Consider the following 15,274-nt stretch of genomic DNA (forward strand, 5'->3'; position numbering starts at 1 on the left):
GGCACATTTCATGCAAAGATGGGCTCGATAAAGGACAGAAATGGTATGGACCTAACAGAAGCAGAAGATATTAAGAAGAGATGACAAGAATACACAGAATAACTGTACAAAAAAGATGTTCACGACCCAGATAATCACGACGGTGTGATCACTGACCTAGAGCCAGACATCCTGGAATGTGAAGTCATGTGGGCCTTAGAAAGCATCACTACAAACAAAGCTAGTGGAGGTGATAGAAAAACATCTATTTCTGCTTTATTGACTATGCCAAAGCCTTTGACCTTGTGGATCACAATAAACTGTGGAAAATTCTGAAAGAGATGGGAATACCAGACCACCTGACCTGCTTCTTGAGAAACCTGTATGCAGGTCAGGAAGCAACAGTTAGAACTGGACATGGAACAACAGACTGGTTCCAAATAAGAAAAGGAGTACGTCAAGGCTGTATATTGTCACCCTGTTTATTTAACTTATATGCAGAGTACATCATGAGAAACGCTGGACTGGAAGAAACGCAGGCTGGAATCAAGATTGCCGGGAGAAATATCAATAACCTCAGATATGCAGATGACACCATCCTTATGGCAGAAAGTGAAGAGGAACTAAAAAGCCTCTTGATGAAGGTGAAAGTAGAGAGTGAAAAAGTTGGCTTAAAGCTCAACATTCAGAAAACGAAGATCATGGCATGCGGTCCCATCACTTCATGGGAAATAGATGGGGAAACAGGGGAAACAGTGTCAGATTTTATTTTTCTGGGCTCTAAAATCACTGCAGATGGTGAGTGCAGCCATGAAATTAGAAGACTCTTACTCCTTGGAAGGAAAGTTATGACCAACCTAGATAGCATATTCAAAAGCAGAGACATTACTTTGCCAACAAAGGTTCATCTAGTCAAGGCTATGGTTTTTCCTGTGGTCATGTATGGATGTGAGAGTTGGACTGTGAAGAAAGCTGAGTGCTGAAGAACTGATGCTTTTGAAGTGTGGTGTTGGAGAAGACTCTTGAGAGTCCCTTGGACTGCAAGGAGATCCAACCAGTCCATTCTAAAGGAGATCAGCCCTGGGATTTCTTTGGAAGGAATGATGCTAAAGCTGAAACTCCAGTACTTTGGCCACCTCATGCAAAGAGTTGACTTATTGGAAAAGACTCTGATGCTGGGAGGGATTGGGAGCAAGAGGAGAATGGGACGACAGAGGATGAGATGGCTGGATGGCATCACTGACTCGATGGACGTGAGTCTGAGTGAACTCCGGAAGTTGGCGATGGACAGGGAGGCGTGTCATGCTGCGATTCATGGGGTCGCAAAGAGTCGGACACGACTGAGCGACTGATCTGATCTGATCTGATATGCTGGAGCATTCCTGCTATTTTCACTGTATATGTGGAATCCATCAGTAATAGTGCATATTAAATATGTCTTAATGATATAACCTGAGAAACTAACAATCTTTTCTCATTCTTTTGTGGAAAGATATATTCTCATTTCCAAATTACCAATTTTAAAAGTTATGAAATGAAACAGTTTGTCCAATAGGAATCTAATATGGGCCATATTTGCAGTTCTTGGGTTTTCATAGTAGCCACATTAAGAAAACAAGAACAACTGAAGTTCTTTTTTTAAATCCATTTATTTAATCCAGTATTTCCAAAGTGTTAACATTCTACCTGAAACAGTATTTAAAAATTACTAATATGATATCGGAAGTGAAATGTACCCCTGACATATATATGACAAAAAGTAATGTAGGTTGAATGATTAAAGTGGAAAACACTGAAACAATGAAGTTGTGTTTAAAAGAAAATATATATACTACTTCTGTATTTAAAATTAAATTATAAATTTATTTTCTCAGTTGCCTTAATCACATTTCAAATTCTCAGTAGCCATATGTGGCTAGTTAGACAGCTCACAAATAAAATCTTTTGTAAGTCAGATGGTGTTAATGCAAGGGGAAAAAAAAAAAACCCCACATTTTCAGAAAGTGCTCCTCTTTTCATTTCAACCACAATTTTGGTTTTTATCATTAAAAATTAGAAATAGATGAACTAAATTCATTTTTAAAGAGAAGATAAATTTCTCATCTAGGTGACAACCTTTTAAAATTTTTATTTAGAAGCTTAACGGAAATTAGAACAATTTTTAAAAAGTGAAGTGATTTCCCGTCTGGAACGTATAACTGAAGCGTTGAAACTAAACAGAAAATTTTGCCATTCTGTACATGTTAAGCTCACTGCTTTTCTTCACACATCCAAGCACCTTCCTACTCTGGAACGTGCCGGATAAATAGAACTTCTTTTATTATTCATATGACTGTAGTCTGTTCCTGTGAAGTAATTTTTTTTTTTTTTAAGAAGCGCTTTAATTTTACCCTAAACAATTCAGTTTTCGGTTTCTTACAATGTAATTTGTCTGCTGGGATTTGATGTATTGTTTCTCGCTAGCGTTTTCCATAGTAGATTTTCATTTTGCGTAGTCACGTTGTTTGAACATTTGCAAGCAGAGCCCACTAACTGCTATTGGCCTGCTTCTTTGTGTGGCATGATTTCTTCTCCCCACCTGCTCACAGCAGGTTGTCTACAGGCCTGAAGAGTAGCTAAATACTTTTGAAAATATCTTGAGATCCTGCTAAGGTCTTAACAATTTCCGCATTTGTGTGATGTGCAGCTATTCATGGTGTACCTTTGAAGGCTGTTTTCTTTTTATTTCTCATATTCTTGCTTAAATATTTTCAAGAGAAGATAAATTTATTATAAATAACAGTACAAAGCTGATTGCAGTCCTATTGCATTCTGCATTGAATAGGTCATTGATATTCAACTAAGTGGAACAAATTTTCTATGTTAAAGCAGACAAATTTGGAATAGTGTCACATGCATCTCATGTTATTTACTACAGAATACCAGATTAAATGGATTACTTGTGAATTGATTGCAGTGTTAAATAGATGATATAACATGATAACTTAAAATGCTCAGTGAGCCTTTGTAATATAGAATCGTATACAAGCACAGGAATATAATAGAAGAGAGGTTATCGTGTTTGTTGAATGTATGTCTGTGATATATTTGCCAAATGCTTATCCAGAGAGAATTTGAATAGATTTTTAAGATTTAACCTTGAGTTTCTGTTTCTAAACGAAATGGATTTTCTCACCATTTCAGAAAACAAGTGAAAAATGTTATTTTCTTTTTTCTGGTTTTTAGATTAAAATAACTCCCACAACTTCTGAGAACAAACTTTAGTTTTAATCCTAATAAATGTATGAGTACAGGTGCTAAAATAAATATGTTAGGAATATTTTGACAAGAAAATTAAATGAAGTAGTAGCTTACATTTTGCTTATACTTCACCAGTACCAGAAAAAAGTGAATTTGAAAGTAATCGTCTACGTTTTTAGGCCCCAAATAAGTGTACCCCACATTTTTTAGATGTTCCCCCCCCATTCCCTTAGAAGTAATTAGCTGTTATTTTTTAACTGTATGCATGTGGTTACTCTGGAGTCATCAAATGTAATATGAAACCATCTATTTAGAATGTATAGGATATATAAATAAATAACTTGAAGAAGTAGAGGATGGTATTTTTTCCTAATGAAGTAGGAAATGAAAGAGTAATTATTAACCATATCCTTTTCACATTCCTGAAAACATCAATTACAGTTACACATCTTAGAAACAAGCCCACCAGTAGTAGCACAGAAATAACTCCTTTCACTGTGCTTCAAAAAATTTAATCACTATTTAACAGCTGGGATGTATTTACAGCCATAATTCAAAATATTAATTTCAGTGCAGGTCTGCCTGCTTTTGTAGTGTAGCCTAGAAGCTTAGCCATTTTCTTGTCTCTGGTGGCATGTGTTTTATGATTTGGAGTTGCTTTTAAAAATTTAATGTAATGGGAAAGTGTCTTTCTCAATCCCCCCCCCCCCCCACACACACACACACTTCTTTCTTCTCTACTATCTGTTAAGTAGAAAATTATGTTTTAGTAGCTGCCACAAGAAGAGGATTTTGAACAGTATAAACACTGATTATGGAAAATAATGCAGGCAGCTGCACTGAAGACCGATAAGAGCAATCCCATAGTAATGGCCTTTAAAACATATTATCAAGTTGGGAATCAGTGAGGGGAAAGAGACAACTATGACTGTTTCTTCTCTTACTGTTCAGCAAGATTACTTTTAAAGGTGAAACTGCCTCTGATTTTATTATCTGAGAGAGATCTTTGGAGCATTTTAAAACTTTGTGAATGTTTTTGCTTTTTTTGAGTGAGCAATCTTGCTAATTGTGCATGAATTTGATTCTAACAAATGTTGAAATTGTTGCATTAACAAAGTCTTCTTAAATATTCTTTTCTTTAAAGAAGGGAAAAGGGAGTATATTTTATAAATGTTGAAGCAGACTATTAGAATAAGAAAAGAAGGCCATTTTCGTCTAGCTATGAAGTGCCACTTAAAATAGAAAAGTGGGTGAAATATTTGGAGAAAATATTTTAGGATAGGATATGTTTCAGGAAAAAAGTTTTAAGTTTTATTTTATTTTTGCTCTGAGCCTATCAAGTGGCCAGTTTGTGTTTGTTTGGGCGTGCCTCAGACTCGTCGTAGGCATGGAGTGCTTTGTTCTCCGTGGATTCGTAAACCAAGTGGTCTCAATTCTACACTGTGAGAAAAGTGTGCATTCCTGTTTCCTGTAGCCAAGTAAATTCCAATTTTGAGTGAAATTTTATTTCCCTGTTTTCTATTACATCCGTCTTTATTGCTGAGATATGTCAGGTGTGGATGCTTTCAAGTACACAGAGTAGCTGTGGTGAGAACAATCTGAGACTCCGTAGATATGTAATTTTAACTTGCTTTCAGTTGAATGCAATAGGGTAACTTATTGGTGCTTATATGTATGGTTTACATATCATTGTTACAATTTAATTGTTTGTAAAAATATAAATTCTAAACCTGTTTCCATTTTACATATTGCAGAATTACTTCTGTTTGCCTGGGAATCAGCCCAGCCCTTGTAGGGTAAGGGAAAGGAACCGTTGTATTTTGTAAATGTCTCCTACATAGAAAGTAATGCCAATACAACTCAGGCAGTGTACTAGACTCAGGAGATACAGTGGTGACCAAGACTCACATTGTATCAGGGGGATGTAGATGCCAAACATGTCAACACATAAAGAAGGTAACTTGAGTGCTAAGAAGGTCATGAAGACTGTAACATGATAATCATTGAAGATGAGTAAGGAGATGGCTTTAGGTAGGGAGAGAAGCTTTTGTTAGGAAGTCCTTTCTGAATAGCTACCATTGAGATGAAACCTGTGGGGAGTAGAAGGAAGCCTTACAAAAATCTAGGGGAGGAAAGTCCCAAGTGGAAAGAATGGTGAGTGTCAAGGCCCTGAGGAGGAACAGGACTGGTTTGTGTGGAGGCCAGAAGAAAGGTCAGTATCCCAAGTGTACTTGTTTAGTCACCGAGTCATGTCAAACTCTTTGCAACCCCGTGGACTGCAGCACACCAGGCCTCCCTGTCCATCACCAACTCCCAGAGTTTACTCAAACTCATGTCCATTGAGTTGGTGATGCCATCCAACCATCTCATCCTCTGTCATTCCCTTCTCCTCCCGCCTTCAATATTTCCCAGCATCAAGGTCTTTTCAAATGAGTCAGTTCTTCGCATCAGGTGGCCAAAGTGTTGGAGTTTCAGCTTGAGCATCAGTCCTTCCATTGAATATTCAGGACTGATCTCCTTTAGGATGGACTGGTTGGATCTCCTTGCTGTCCAAGGGACTCTCAAGAGTCTTCTCCAACACCACAGTTCCAAAGCGTCAATTCTTCAGTGCTCAGCTTTCTTTATGATCCAACTCTCACATCCATACATGACTACTGGAAAAACCATAGCCTTGACTAGACAGACCTTTGTTGGCAAAGTAATGTCTCTGCTTGTGAATATGCTATCTAGGTTGGTCATAACTTTCCTTCCAAGAAGTAAGCGTCTTTTCATTTCATGGCTGCATTCACCACCTGCAGTGATTTTGGAGCCCAAGAACATAAAGCGTGTCACTGTTTCCATTGTTTCTCCATCTGTTTGCCATGAAGTGATGGGACCAGATGCCATGATCTTAGTTTCCTGATTGTTGAGCTTTAAGCCAACTTTTTCACTCTCCTCTTTCACATTCATCAAGAGTCTCTTTAGTTCTTCTTCATTTTCTGCCATAAGGGTGATGTCATCTGCATATCTGAGGTTATTGATATTTCTCCTGGCAATCTTGATTCCAGATTGTGCTTTATCCAGCCCAGCGTTTCTCATGATATACTCTGCAAGTGTAGTTAGGAGAATGCTAAATATAGACAGGGACCAGGTCGTATAGGATCTTTGTAGACCCAGAAAATTGGGTTTTATTAAATTCCTACTGCAAAACTTTTGAAGAGTTTGAATAGAACAATGGTAAGACGTGCTTTAGGAGAAGGCAGTGGCAACCCACTCCAGTACTCTTGCCTGGAAAATCCCATGAACGGAGGAGCCTGGTAGGCTGCAGTCCATGGGGTCACAAAGAGTCAGACACGACTGAGTGACTTCACCTTCACTTTTCACTTTCATGCACTGGAGAAGGAAATGACAACCCACTCCAGTGTTCTTGCCTGGAGAATCCCAGGGACAGGGGAGCCTTGTGGGCTGCTGTCTATGGGGTCGCACAGAGTCGGACACGACTTAGCAGCAGCAGCAGCAGCAAGATGTGCTTTAAAGGAGCTGCTGTGAGGCAGGTGGACTCATGGGAACAAGTAGTAGAGACAAGGAAATCATTTGTGTGTTCATGGCGGTCATCTACATGAGAGGTGCTGATGATGGTTTAGACAAAGAGTCAGTCAAATGCAGCCCACTACCAGTTTTTGTACAGTTCACTAGTTGAGTGATTTTTTAAAGTTTGGAAGTATTACACTTTAAATGGTTGAAAAAAAAAAAGAGTGTTTCATGACACATGAAAAGTATATGAGATTCAAATTTTAGGTTTGTAAATACAGTTTTACCAGACACAGCCGCCTTTATTCATTTTTATCTGTCTGTGGAGTTTTATCATATGTAGCAACTCAGTGCCCTGGTTTTTCCCTGTTGACAGCAGTTCAGTGGCTTAGGAGTTTGTTGGGATTTTTTTTTTTTTTTTTGATGCAGGACCAAGATTGAACTTTTTCTGAACAGAAAGAACTGTGCTCAGCCACTATTATGGAACATCTTACAGCTTTGAAAATTAGCTTGTGCTGTGGACTTGATAATATTTCTTAATGAATTCACACTGAAATTGTAAGACAAAACAGCATTTACATGCAAAATGCACACTGTGGTCAAGTCATTTTGACAAATGACGTTTGAGTCACAGCTAGTGTCAAGTTGCTTTTTAGAGTCCGTGGGCTGTCAAAACAAGAAGTGGACTAGCGTTCCAACAGGATTTTTCAAATCTCAGTGCAAAAGCAAAGAATATTTCCGTATTTTATAATCTACATAACTACTGTTGAGGATATTTCACTTACCCTTCAATTGGAAGTGATTAAATTGCAAAATAATGTTATGCTAAGGCAGATATCAAGAGAAGAATCTAGCAAAATCTGGCCCTTTGGAGAAAAAAATGGTCAGCCCTTGCGTAGACTAAGGTGGTAGTGGTGGCAACCACTTGAAGTGAACCAATTTGACATATATTTTGGAGGGAAGATAGGAAAGATTGGTAGGTGGATTAGATACTAGGTATGAAGGAAGTTAAAGAATTGAAGATGAGCCATGAGTGAATGATGATAGTATTTACTGAGATGGGAAGGCTAGGGGAGAAGCAGGCTTGGGGAGGCAGATCAAGAATTCTGTATGGACTTGCTAGGTTTAATATGTGCATTAGATATCCAAGTATTGATATCCAACTAACAGATGACTACATGAGTCTTGAACTCAGGATAAATGGGAGTTGAAAACGTAAATTTGATGATCATATTCAATAGGCTTTCTGTAAAATCTAATGGATTTTGTATATGGATCTGCCATATACGAAAGATTGAAGTTGGACCCTTACATTACACTAGATAACAAAAATTGACGCAAAGTGGATTAAAGACCTAAGCATAATGCCTAAAACTATAAAACTTCCATAAGAAAATGTAGGCAAAAGCTTCATGACTTTGGAATTGACAGTGATTTCTTGGATATAACTCCAAAATTGTAAGCAGAAAAGCATAGATACATTGGACTATATCAAATTTAAAGAAAATTGTTTATCAAAGGACACAATGGAGTGAAGAGGCATCCTGTGGAATGGGAGAAATATTTGAAGTCATACATCTGATAAAGGGTTAATATCCAGAATATATAAAGAACTCTTGCAGCTTAACAACAGGAAATTAAATAACCTGATTAAAAGTTAGACAAAGGCCTTGAATAGATGTTTCTCCAGTGAAGAAGCACAAGTGGGCAACAAGTGTAGGAAGAGGTGCTTGGCGTCTTACTTCATACATGTATCTGCCCTTCATTCCTTTTTATGGCCAAATAATATTTTATTGCATGAAGATACCATATTTTGTTTATTCATTTATCAGTCGATGGACATGTGGGTTGTTTGGCTATTAGGAGTAATGCTGCTATGAACATTCAGGTACATGTTTTTGTGTGGCTGAGAATTCATTTTATGTCTCTTTTTTCCCCAGTGTCTTTCTCGAGAAGCAGGGGGCAACATGAGCATTCAGTTTCTCGGCACAGTGGTAAGTAGGAAAGGATGACTGCTTTATATGTTCTTTAATTTACAGAGAGATCAACTGGAAAAGTGATCAGCTGGTTTTAGCCCTTGTGTTTGAACTTGGCTTCACCGTGGTTTTGTTTTGCTGTTAAGTGAGATGTCTTTGTGTAAGAAATGGATTCTTTAACATGTGGGGAAAATTCTCGTGATGGAGTAAGTTTAGCTATTTCTTACTAGAGACAAAATAATTTTAAAAATTATTTGCAGTTTGTTGAATCTTTGAAGTACTTTTTTCGCTGGATACTCTTTCCTTATTTTTGATAAAAATAAAAACAAATTTTAAAAAGATGCTTATGAATAGTGACCTTGGAGGGTTCCCTGGTGGCCTAGTGGTTAGGACTCTGTGCTCTCACTGCCGAGGGCCCAGGTTGAATCCTTGGTCAGGGAAGTAAGATCCCACAGTAAGCCAGGTGGCATAACCAAAAAACAAACAAACAAACAAACAGGTGATTGATATTTTATGTTTGGTTTGTTTGTTTTTTTTGCTTAGTTTTCCATCTAGCTTCTTCTATTAGGTCCACATTTCTAATGAAATTGAATAATAATTTCAAAATTATATAGCTCTACATAGTAAAAAGAAACTTATTTCACACTTATTTTTACTTATGAGTTTATAGGTACCATATTAGTAGTAGTATAATTTTGCAAAATAATTTGGTGAAAAAGATACTTTATTGTTTTAATATCATTTCTCCACTTGTTGCTATTGTATTTGCATATTTCTCTGTGTATTCATCTGTTAGGTATCATTTATAATCTGTAAAATGGTTCATATCTTTTGGGTACCTTGTTTAGGTTGTATATTTACATTGGGTATTTCTGTTGGCTCTGTAACTTGAGGATATCAGCGGACAAGTTTGTGGCTTAGATCAAAAGAAAAGTGACTTTGCCACTGAGTTACAGAGGATATCAATAACAATGTCCATTTACTTCATGCTTTGTACTTTATATATGTATAGAGGTGTGGTATAGTTTACACAGATTAAAGTGCATGTGAAGACACCTGTCCAATATGTACTTTTTAAGTGTTGTACCTAAGACTTGTAGTTATTCTTGCTTTTCTGATTAATAGTTTATAGTTCAGTTCAGTTGCTCAGTCATGTCCGAATCTTTGTGACGCCATGAATCGCAGCATGACACGCCTCCCTGTCTATCACCAACTCCTGGAGTTTACCCAAACTCACGTCCATCGAGTTGGTGATGCCATCCAGCCAGGTCATCCTCTGTCATCCCCTTCTCCTCCTGCCCCCAATCCCTCCCAGCATCAGAGTCTTTTCCAGTGAGTCAACTCTTCGCATGAGGTGGCCAAAGTATTGGAGTTTCAGCCTCAGCATCAGTCTTTCCAGTGAACACCTAGGGCTGATCTCCTTTAGAATGGACTGGTTGGATCTCCTTGCTGTCCAAGGGACTCTGAAGAGTCTTCTCCAACACCACAGTTCCAAAGCATCAATTCTTTGGCACTCAGCTTTCTTCACAGTCCAACTCTCACATCCATACATGACTACTGGAAAAACCACAGCCTTGACTAGATGATCTTTGTTGGCAAAGTAATGTCTCTGCTTTTGAATATGCTGTCTAGGTTGGTCATAACTTTCCTTCCAAGGAGTAAGCATCTTTTAATTTCATGGCTGCAGTCACCATCTGCAGTGATTTTGGAGCCCAGAAAAATAAAGTCTGACACTGTTTCCACTGTTTCCCCATCTATTTCCCATGAAGTGATGGGACCAGATGCCATGATCTTAGTTTTCTGAGTGTTGAGCTTTAAGCCAACTTTTTCACTCTCCTCTTTCACTTTCATCAAGAGGCTTTTGAGTTCCTCTTCACTTTCTGCCATAAGGGTGGTGTCATCTGCATATCAGGTTACTGATATTTCTCCCGGCAATCTTGATTCCAGCTTGTGCTTCTTCCAGCCCAGCATTTCTCATGATGTACTCTGCATTTAAGTTAAATAAGCAGGGTGACAATATACATCCTTGACGTACTCCTTTTCCTATTTGGAACCAGTCTGTTGTTCCATGTCCAGTTCTAACTCTTGCTTCCTGACCTGCATATAGGTTTCTCAAGAGGCAGATCAGGTGGTCTGGATATTCCCATCTCTTTCAGAATTTTCCAGTTTATTGTAATCCACACAGTCAGAGACTTTGGCATGTGCTTATTTTTTCAACTAAAAAATTTAAATTTTATTTAAATTCATAAGAAATTGGATTAGGGTTCTCCAGAGAAACAGAACCAACAGAGTATGTGTATTATGTTTTCATATGTACAGAGAGAGAGGGAGATTGGTTGGTTGATTGACTTTAAGCAGTTGATTCCTGTGATTGTGGAGGCAATTCCCAAACCTGCAGAGTAGTTACATTTCAAGTTCAAGATCAGTGTGCCTGTAGTATTCCTTCCTGCTTGGGAGGTTAATCCTTTTTCTTCAACTGATTGAAAGAGGCCCACCCATGTTATTAGAGGGTAATCTGCTTTACTCAGAGTCTACTGATTTAAATGTTAACCTCATCTAAAAAAGAAAAAAACAAAACAAAACAAAACCATGGCACTTTTCTGGAGGTCCATTGGTTAAGACTCTGTGCTCCTAATTCTGGGGGTGCAGGTTTGATCCCTGGTCGGGTAACTAAGATCCTGCATGCCTTGGCCAAAAAAAAAAAAAGAACAAAAAACCCTTTATAGAAACATCTAGAATACTGTTTGACCAAATATCTGAATACTGTTGGCTAGCCAAGTTGACACACAAAATTAACCATCGTCAAAGTGTTCATTTTATCCCTTAGAGGTTTTGAAGTTTTTAACAATAGACGTATTCTTCCAGAAACAGATTTACACATCTTTTCACGCAACAGTAAATTGTGAACATCTTCCTACGTCATTGCATAAAGATCCATGCCATTCTTTTTTTATCAGCTACCTAGACTTACATTATGGGTAGGGTCTTCTAGACCTCTTGTTCTCATGCTAGAAAGGGTTTTTGTGCTGTGTCTGCTATTTGTTATTGCTCCTTGCATTCTAATAGATTTCTCAGGGTTCAAACGTTGAAAAAAATACTTCTTGACAGCCACAACCTGCAAAAGAAAACCCAAACCAACATAAACTTCCTCCTACAATTTTTCCTGTCTCAGAAAATGGCAGCTTAAGCTAAAAGTTTATCTTTTCCTTGAATTCCCTCTTCCGCCACTCTCACTGCCCCCATCCTGTCCAAAGTCTTCATCACCTCTTGTCCAAATTGTTGGAGCAGCCAGTCTTCCCACCTCCACCCCTGCTCCCTGCTTATCATTAATATAGCGGTTAAAGTGATCCTTTTAAAATACACATCAGCTCAGCCAGCCTAGTTGCTCGTCTTCAAACATGTCAGGCGCTAGCATCAGGGCCTCCTCCCTTGCCTCTCCTCTGCCAGGCCCAGCTCTCACGCCTCATCTAAACCTGATTACCTCCCGAAGGCGCCACTGCCAAATACCGTGAGGATGGGGACGCCAGTGTATGAACCGGGTGGAGGGGACATGAGCATTCAGTCCATAATGTGCATTTAGCTGTCAAAGCTCTCCTCCCCAGAACTTTTCCAGGTGATCTGTGCCTACTTCAATTTGTAGATTGTCTGGGTTTTGCTTGTTTGTTTTGCGGACACATTTTTAGTGAAGCTGTGAGTTTGTGCATGTCAGATAGTATAAACTCACAAAGAAGCCGAAGAGGTTCAGTGTTTTACATAACCCAAATTCCTTACTTGAACTGTGATTCACAATAAGGACGAATATTTTGTTACTACTTGAAGAATACAGAAGTTACCATTTGATTCCAAATTTTGTACTGTAATCATTGCTTGTATTTAATTTTTTAAAAGTACCATTATGTTTAAAACATCACAATTCTAAGACAAACGTATCTGTGTAAGACTGAGGTTTTTTTGTGTGTGTGAAAACAATGCATATTGCCCGAAAGAGAAAATAACCTACATTGCGCTGAGCAGCTTCTTCATAGCTGTGCTGCTGGCATTCACCCAAGGACTCTTGAGGAACTATCAAATTATATGTCTTTGAAGCTTAGCCAGGGATCTTAATGAAACCAAATCACGCTGAACTTCTTAAAGCTAATTTAAATCTCAAATTGTACATTTTAAATTAAGTTTTTATTGATAATAAATATACTTTATTTCTTATTAGCCTTGAAAGCTTGAGTAATAATATCAGTAGAATAAACATGTTTTACAAAGATTTACCATTAAGAATGGTATTAATATGACCCTTGGTACGCTAGCACAATTAGATTTCAAAGTTAGCATTTACGAAGTAACAGCGATTAATGACAACCATCGAAAACAATTTTGAACTCCATCAGTTTAACTCAGGAGGGTAAACTTAATATGATAATTCATCTAGTTGAATTGTATCAGCTTAGCAGGAAAGTATGTAAATATGTGACCCTTACCTAGTTTCTAAATGGATGCTGTGCTGATAGATTTATCAGTTCCATTAAAGAACTTTGGGGAACTTTGGAATTTCAGCAGTTGTTCCCTTGGAGGCTGAAAACCCAACCTGGTCTCATACTGGGACCATTCTGGTCTGCATATTTCCATAATTTGCCTTTGCTACTAATATGACAGCAAGACACAAATAACTGTTTCTAATAATATCAGATGGAGTTGTGGAGGACAGCATTTTAATGTAGTAAAAGACCTCCCCGCGGGGTTGTTATTGCTACTATAGAACAGCAGCTACACAGTTGCAACTGTAGTCTCTTAATTGATTCGTTTAATTAGCAAGAGCTGAAGCTTGGGCTGTATCTTGTCATCTGATAGCACAAGTCCCAAATCTGCATCATTTGTATTTATAGATATAAATATGAACATCATCAAAAAGTTTCACTCTTTCTGAAAACTACCTTATGGATATTGAACTTGAATAGAGTAAACTCCCATTTGTTGAAAATCCAAATAACTGGCAAATGAAAAGAACTAGGTTTATTATTGTTTTCCTTTACCAGTGGGCTTCCCTGGTAGCTCAGACGGTGAAGAATCTGCTTGCAATGCGGGAAATCTGGGTTTGATACCTGGGTTGGGAAGATCCCCTGGAGAAGGACATGGCTATACCCACTCCAGTATTCTCACCTGGAGAATCCCATGGACAGAGGAACCTGGCAGGCTACAGTCCATGGGGTCCCAAAGAGTTGGACACATCTGAGCAACTCAGCACACATCTCCTTTACCAGTACTTTTTTGGGAAGTAACCTATGTCACGTTTTTCGTTATGACTGTCTTCCAAAAATAAACATCCAGAGAACTTCTTTGGTCTTCTGTACCGTATAAATCCCTCTGTCTACGTATCTGACTATCTCTAGTCTTCACTTGCCTTTTTCTCCCTTCTCTTTTCCATCTCTTGCTTCGTATCAGGGAGGTTTCAGAAGTGACAAGGTGGCTTATTGGGATTTCTTGCATGCTGATCCCGTGTCCCAGCGTTTGTAGCCACCCAGAGGCTTACTTTCCTGTGTAAACAGGGACATCTGAGTCAATTACCCCTGGGACTTGACCCGTTAACCCAAGGTGCCCTGGTCCCAGTTTCCTTGGATGGGGAGGAGAGGGATCTGGGAGGTGTCTGGCATAGAACCGCAGAGCCTACATCAGACGGGCACTTCTTCCCAATACTCACAGGGCTCCATCCCCACGGGATCAAGCTCTCGTTATTCCTGACGCTTTTCCCGTCCAGCTGTAGAAAGCAGCTGTGGCCACAGGCTTGACATTTTGTCAAGGGTTGATGAAGTCTCTCTGGTTTTGTTTGTTTGTTTGTTTTTCAGTTCAGTTCGGTCGCTCAGTCGTGTCTGACTCTTTGTGACCCCATGAATCGCAGCACACCAGGCCTCCCTGTCCCATCACAAACTCCCAGAGTTCACTCAAACTCATGTCCATCGAGTCAGTGATTCCATCCAGCCATCTCACCCTCTGTCGTCCCCTTCTCCTCCTGCCCCCAGTCCCTCCCAGCATCAGAGTCTTTTCCAGTGAGTCAGCTCTTCGCATCAGGTGGCCAAAGTACTGGAGTTTCAGCTTTAGCATCATTCCCTCCAAAGAAATCCCAGGGCTGATCTCCTTCAGAATGGACTGGTTGGATCTCCTTGCAGTCCAAGGGACTCTCAAGAGTCTTCTCCAACACCACAGTTCAAAAGCATCAATTCTTCAGTGCTCAGCCTTCTTCACAGTCCAACTCTCACATCCATACATGACCACAGGAAAAACCATAGCCTTGGCTAGACGAACCTTTGTTGGCAAAGTAATGTCTCTGCTTTTGAATATGCTGTCTAGGTTGGTCATAACTTTCCTTCCAAGAAGTAAGCGTCTTTTAATTTCATGGCTGCAGTCACCATCTGCAGTGATTTTGGAACCCCAAAAAATAAAGGTCTGGCACTGTTTCCCCATCTATTTCCCATGAAGTGATGGGACCGGATGCCATGATCTTCGTTTTCTGAATGTTGAGCTTTAAGCCAACTTTTTCACTCTCCTCTTTCACTTTCATCAAGAGGCTTTTTAGTTACTCT

General features: G+C 38.9%; 1 protein-coding gene across 42 annotated transcripts in view; it reads left to right on the forward strand.

Moving 5' to 3' along the window:
* Positions 1 to 15,274, forward strand: part of PCCA (propionyl-CoA carboxylase subunit alpha) — a 420,374-nt gene that overhangs the window by 341,261 nt on the left and 63,839 nt on the right. For all 42 annotated transcript variants that reach the window (XR_015138441.1, XR_015138440.1, XR_015138442.1 and 39 more), the window contains one exon: positions 8,670 to 8,723. Coding sequence is in view for 39 of the 42 variants with exons in the window: in XM_086330472.1 (XP_086186598.1) it covers positions 8,670 to 8,723 (54 nt within the window). In the remaining 3 variants the exon portion in view is untranslated. The remainder of the gene's footprint in view (positions 1 to 8,669; positions 8,724 to 15,274) is intronic.

Source organism: Bos grunniens, chromosome 12 (genome assembly GCF_055505025.1).
Source record: "Bos grunniens cultivar Pamir isolate PY7600 chromosome 12, Bosgru_T2T1.0, whole genome shotgun sequence".
Lineage (NCBI taxonomy): Eukaryota > Metazoa > Chordata > Mammalia > Artiodactyla > Bovidae > Bos > Bos grunniens.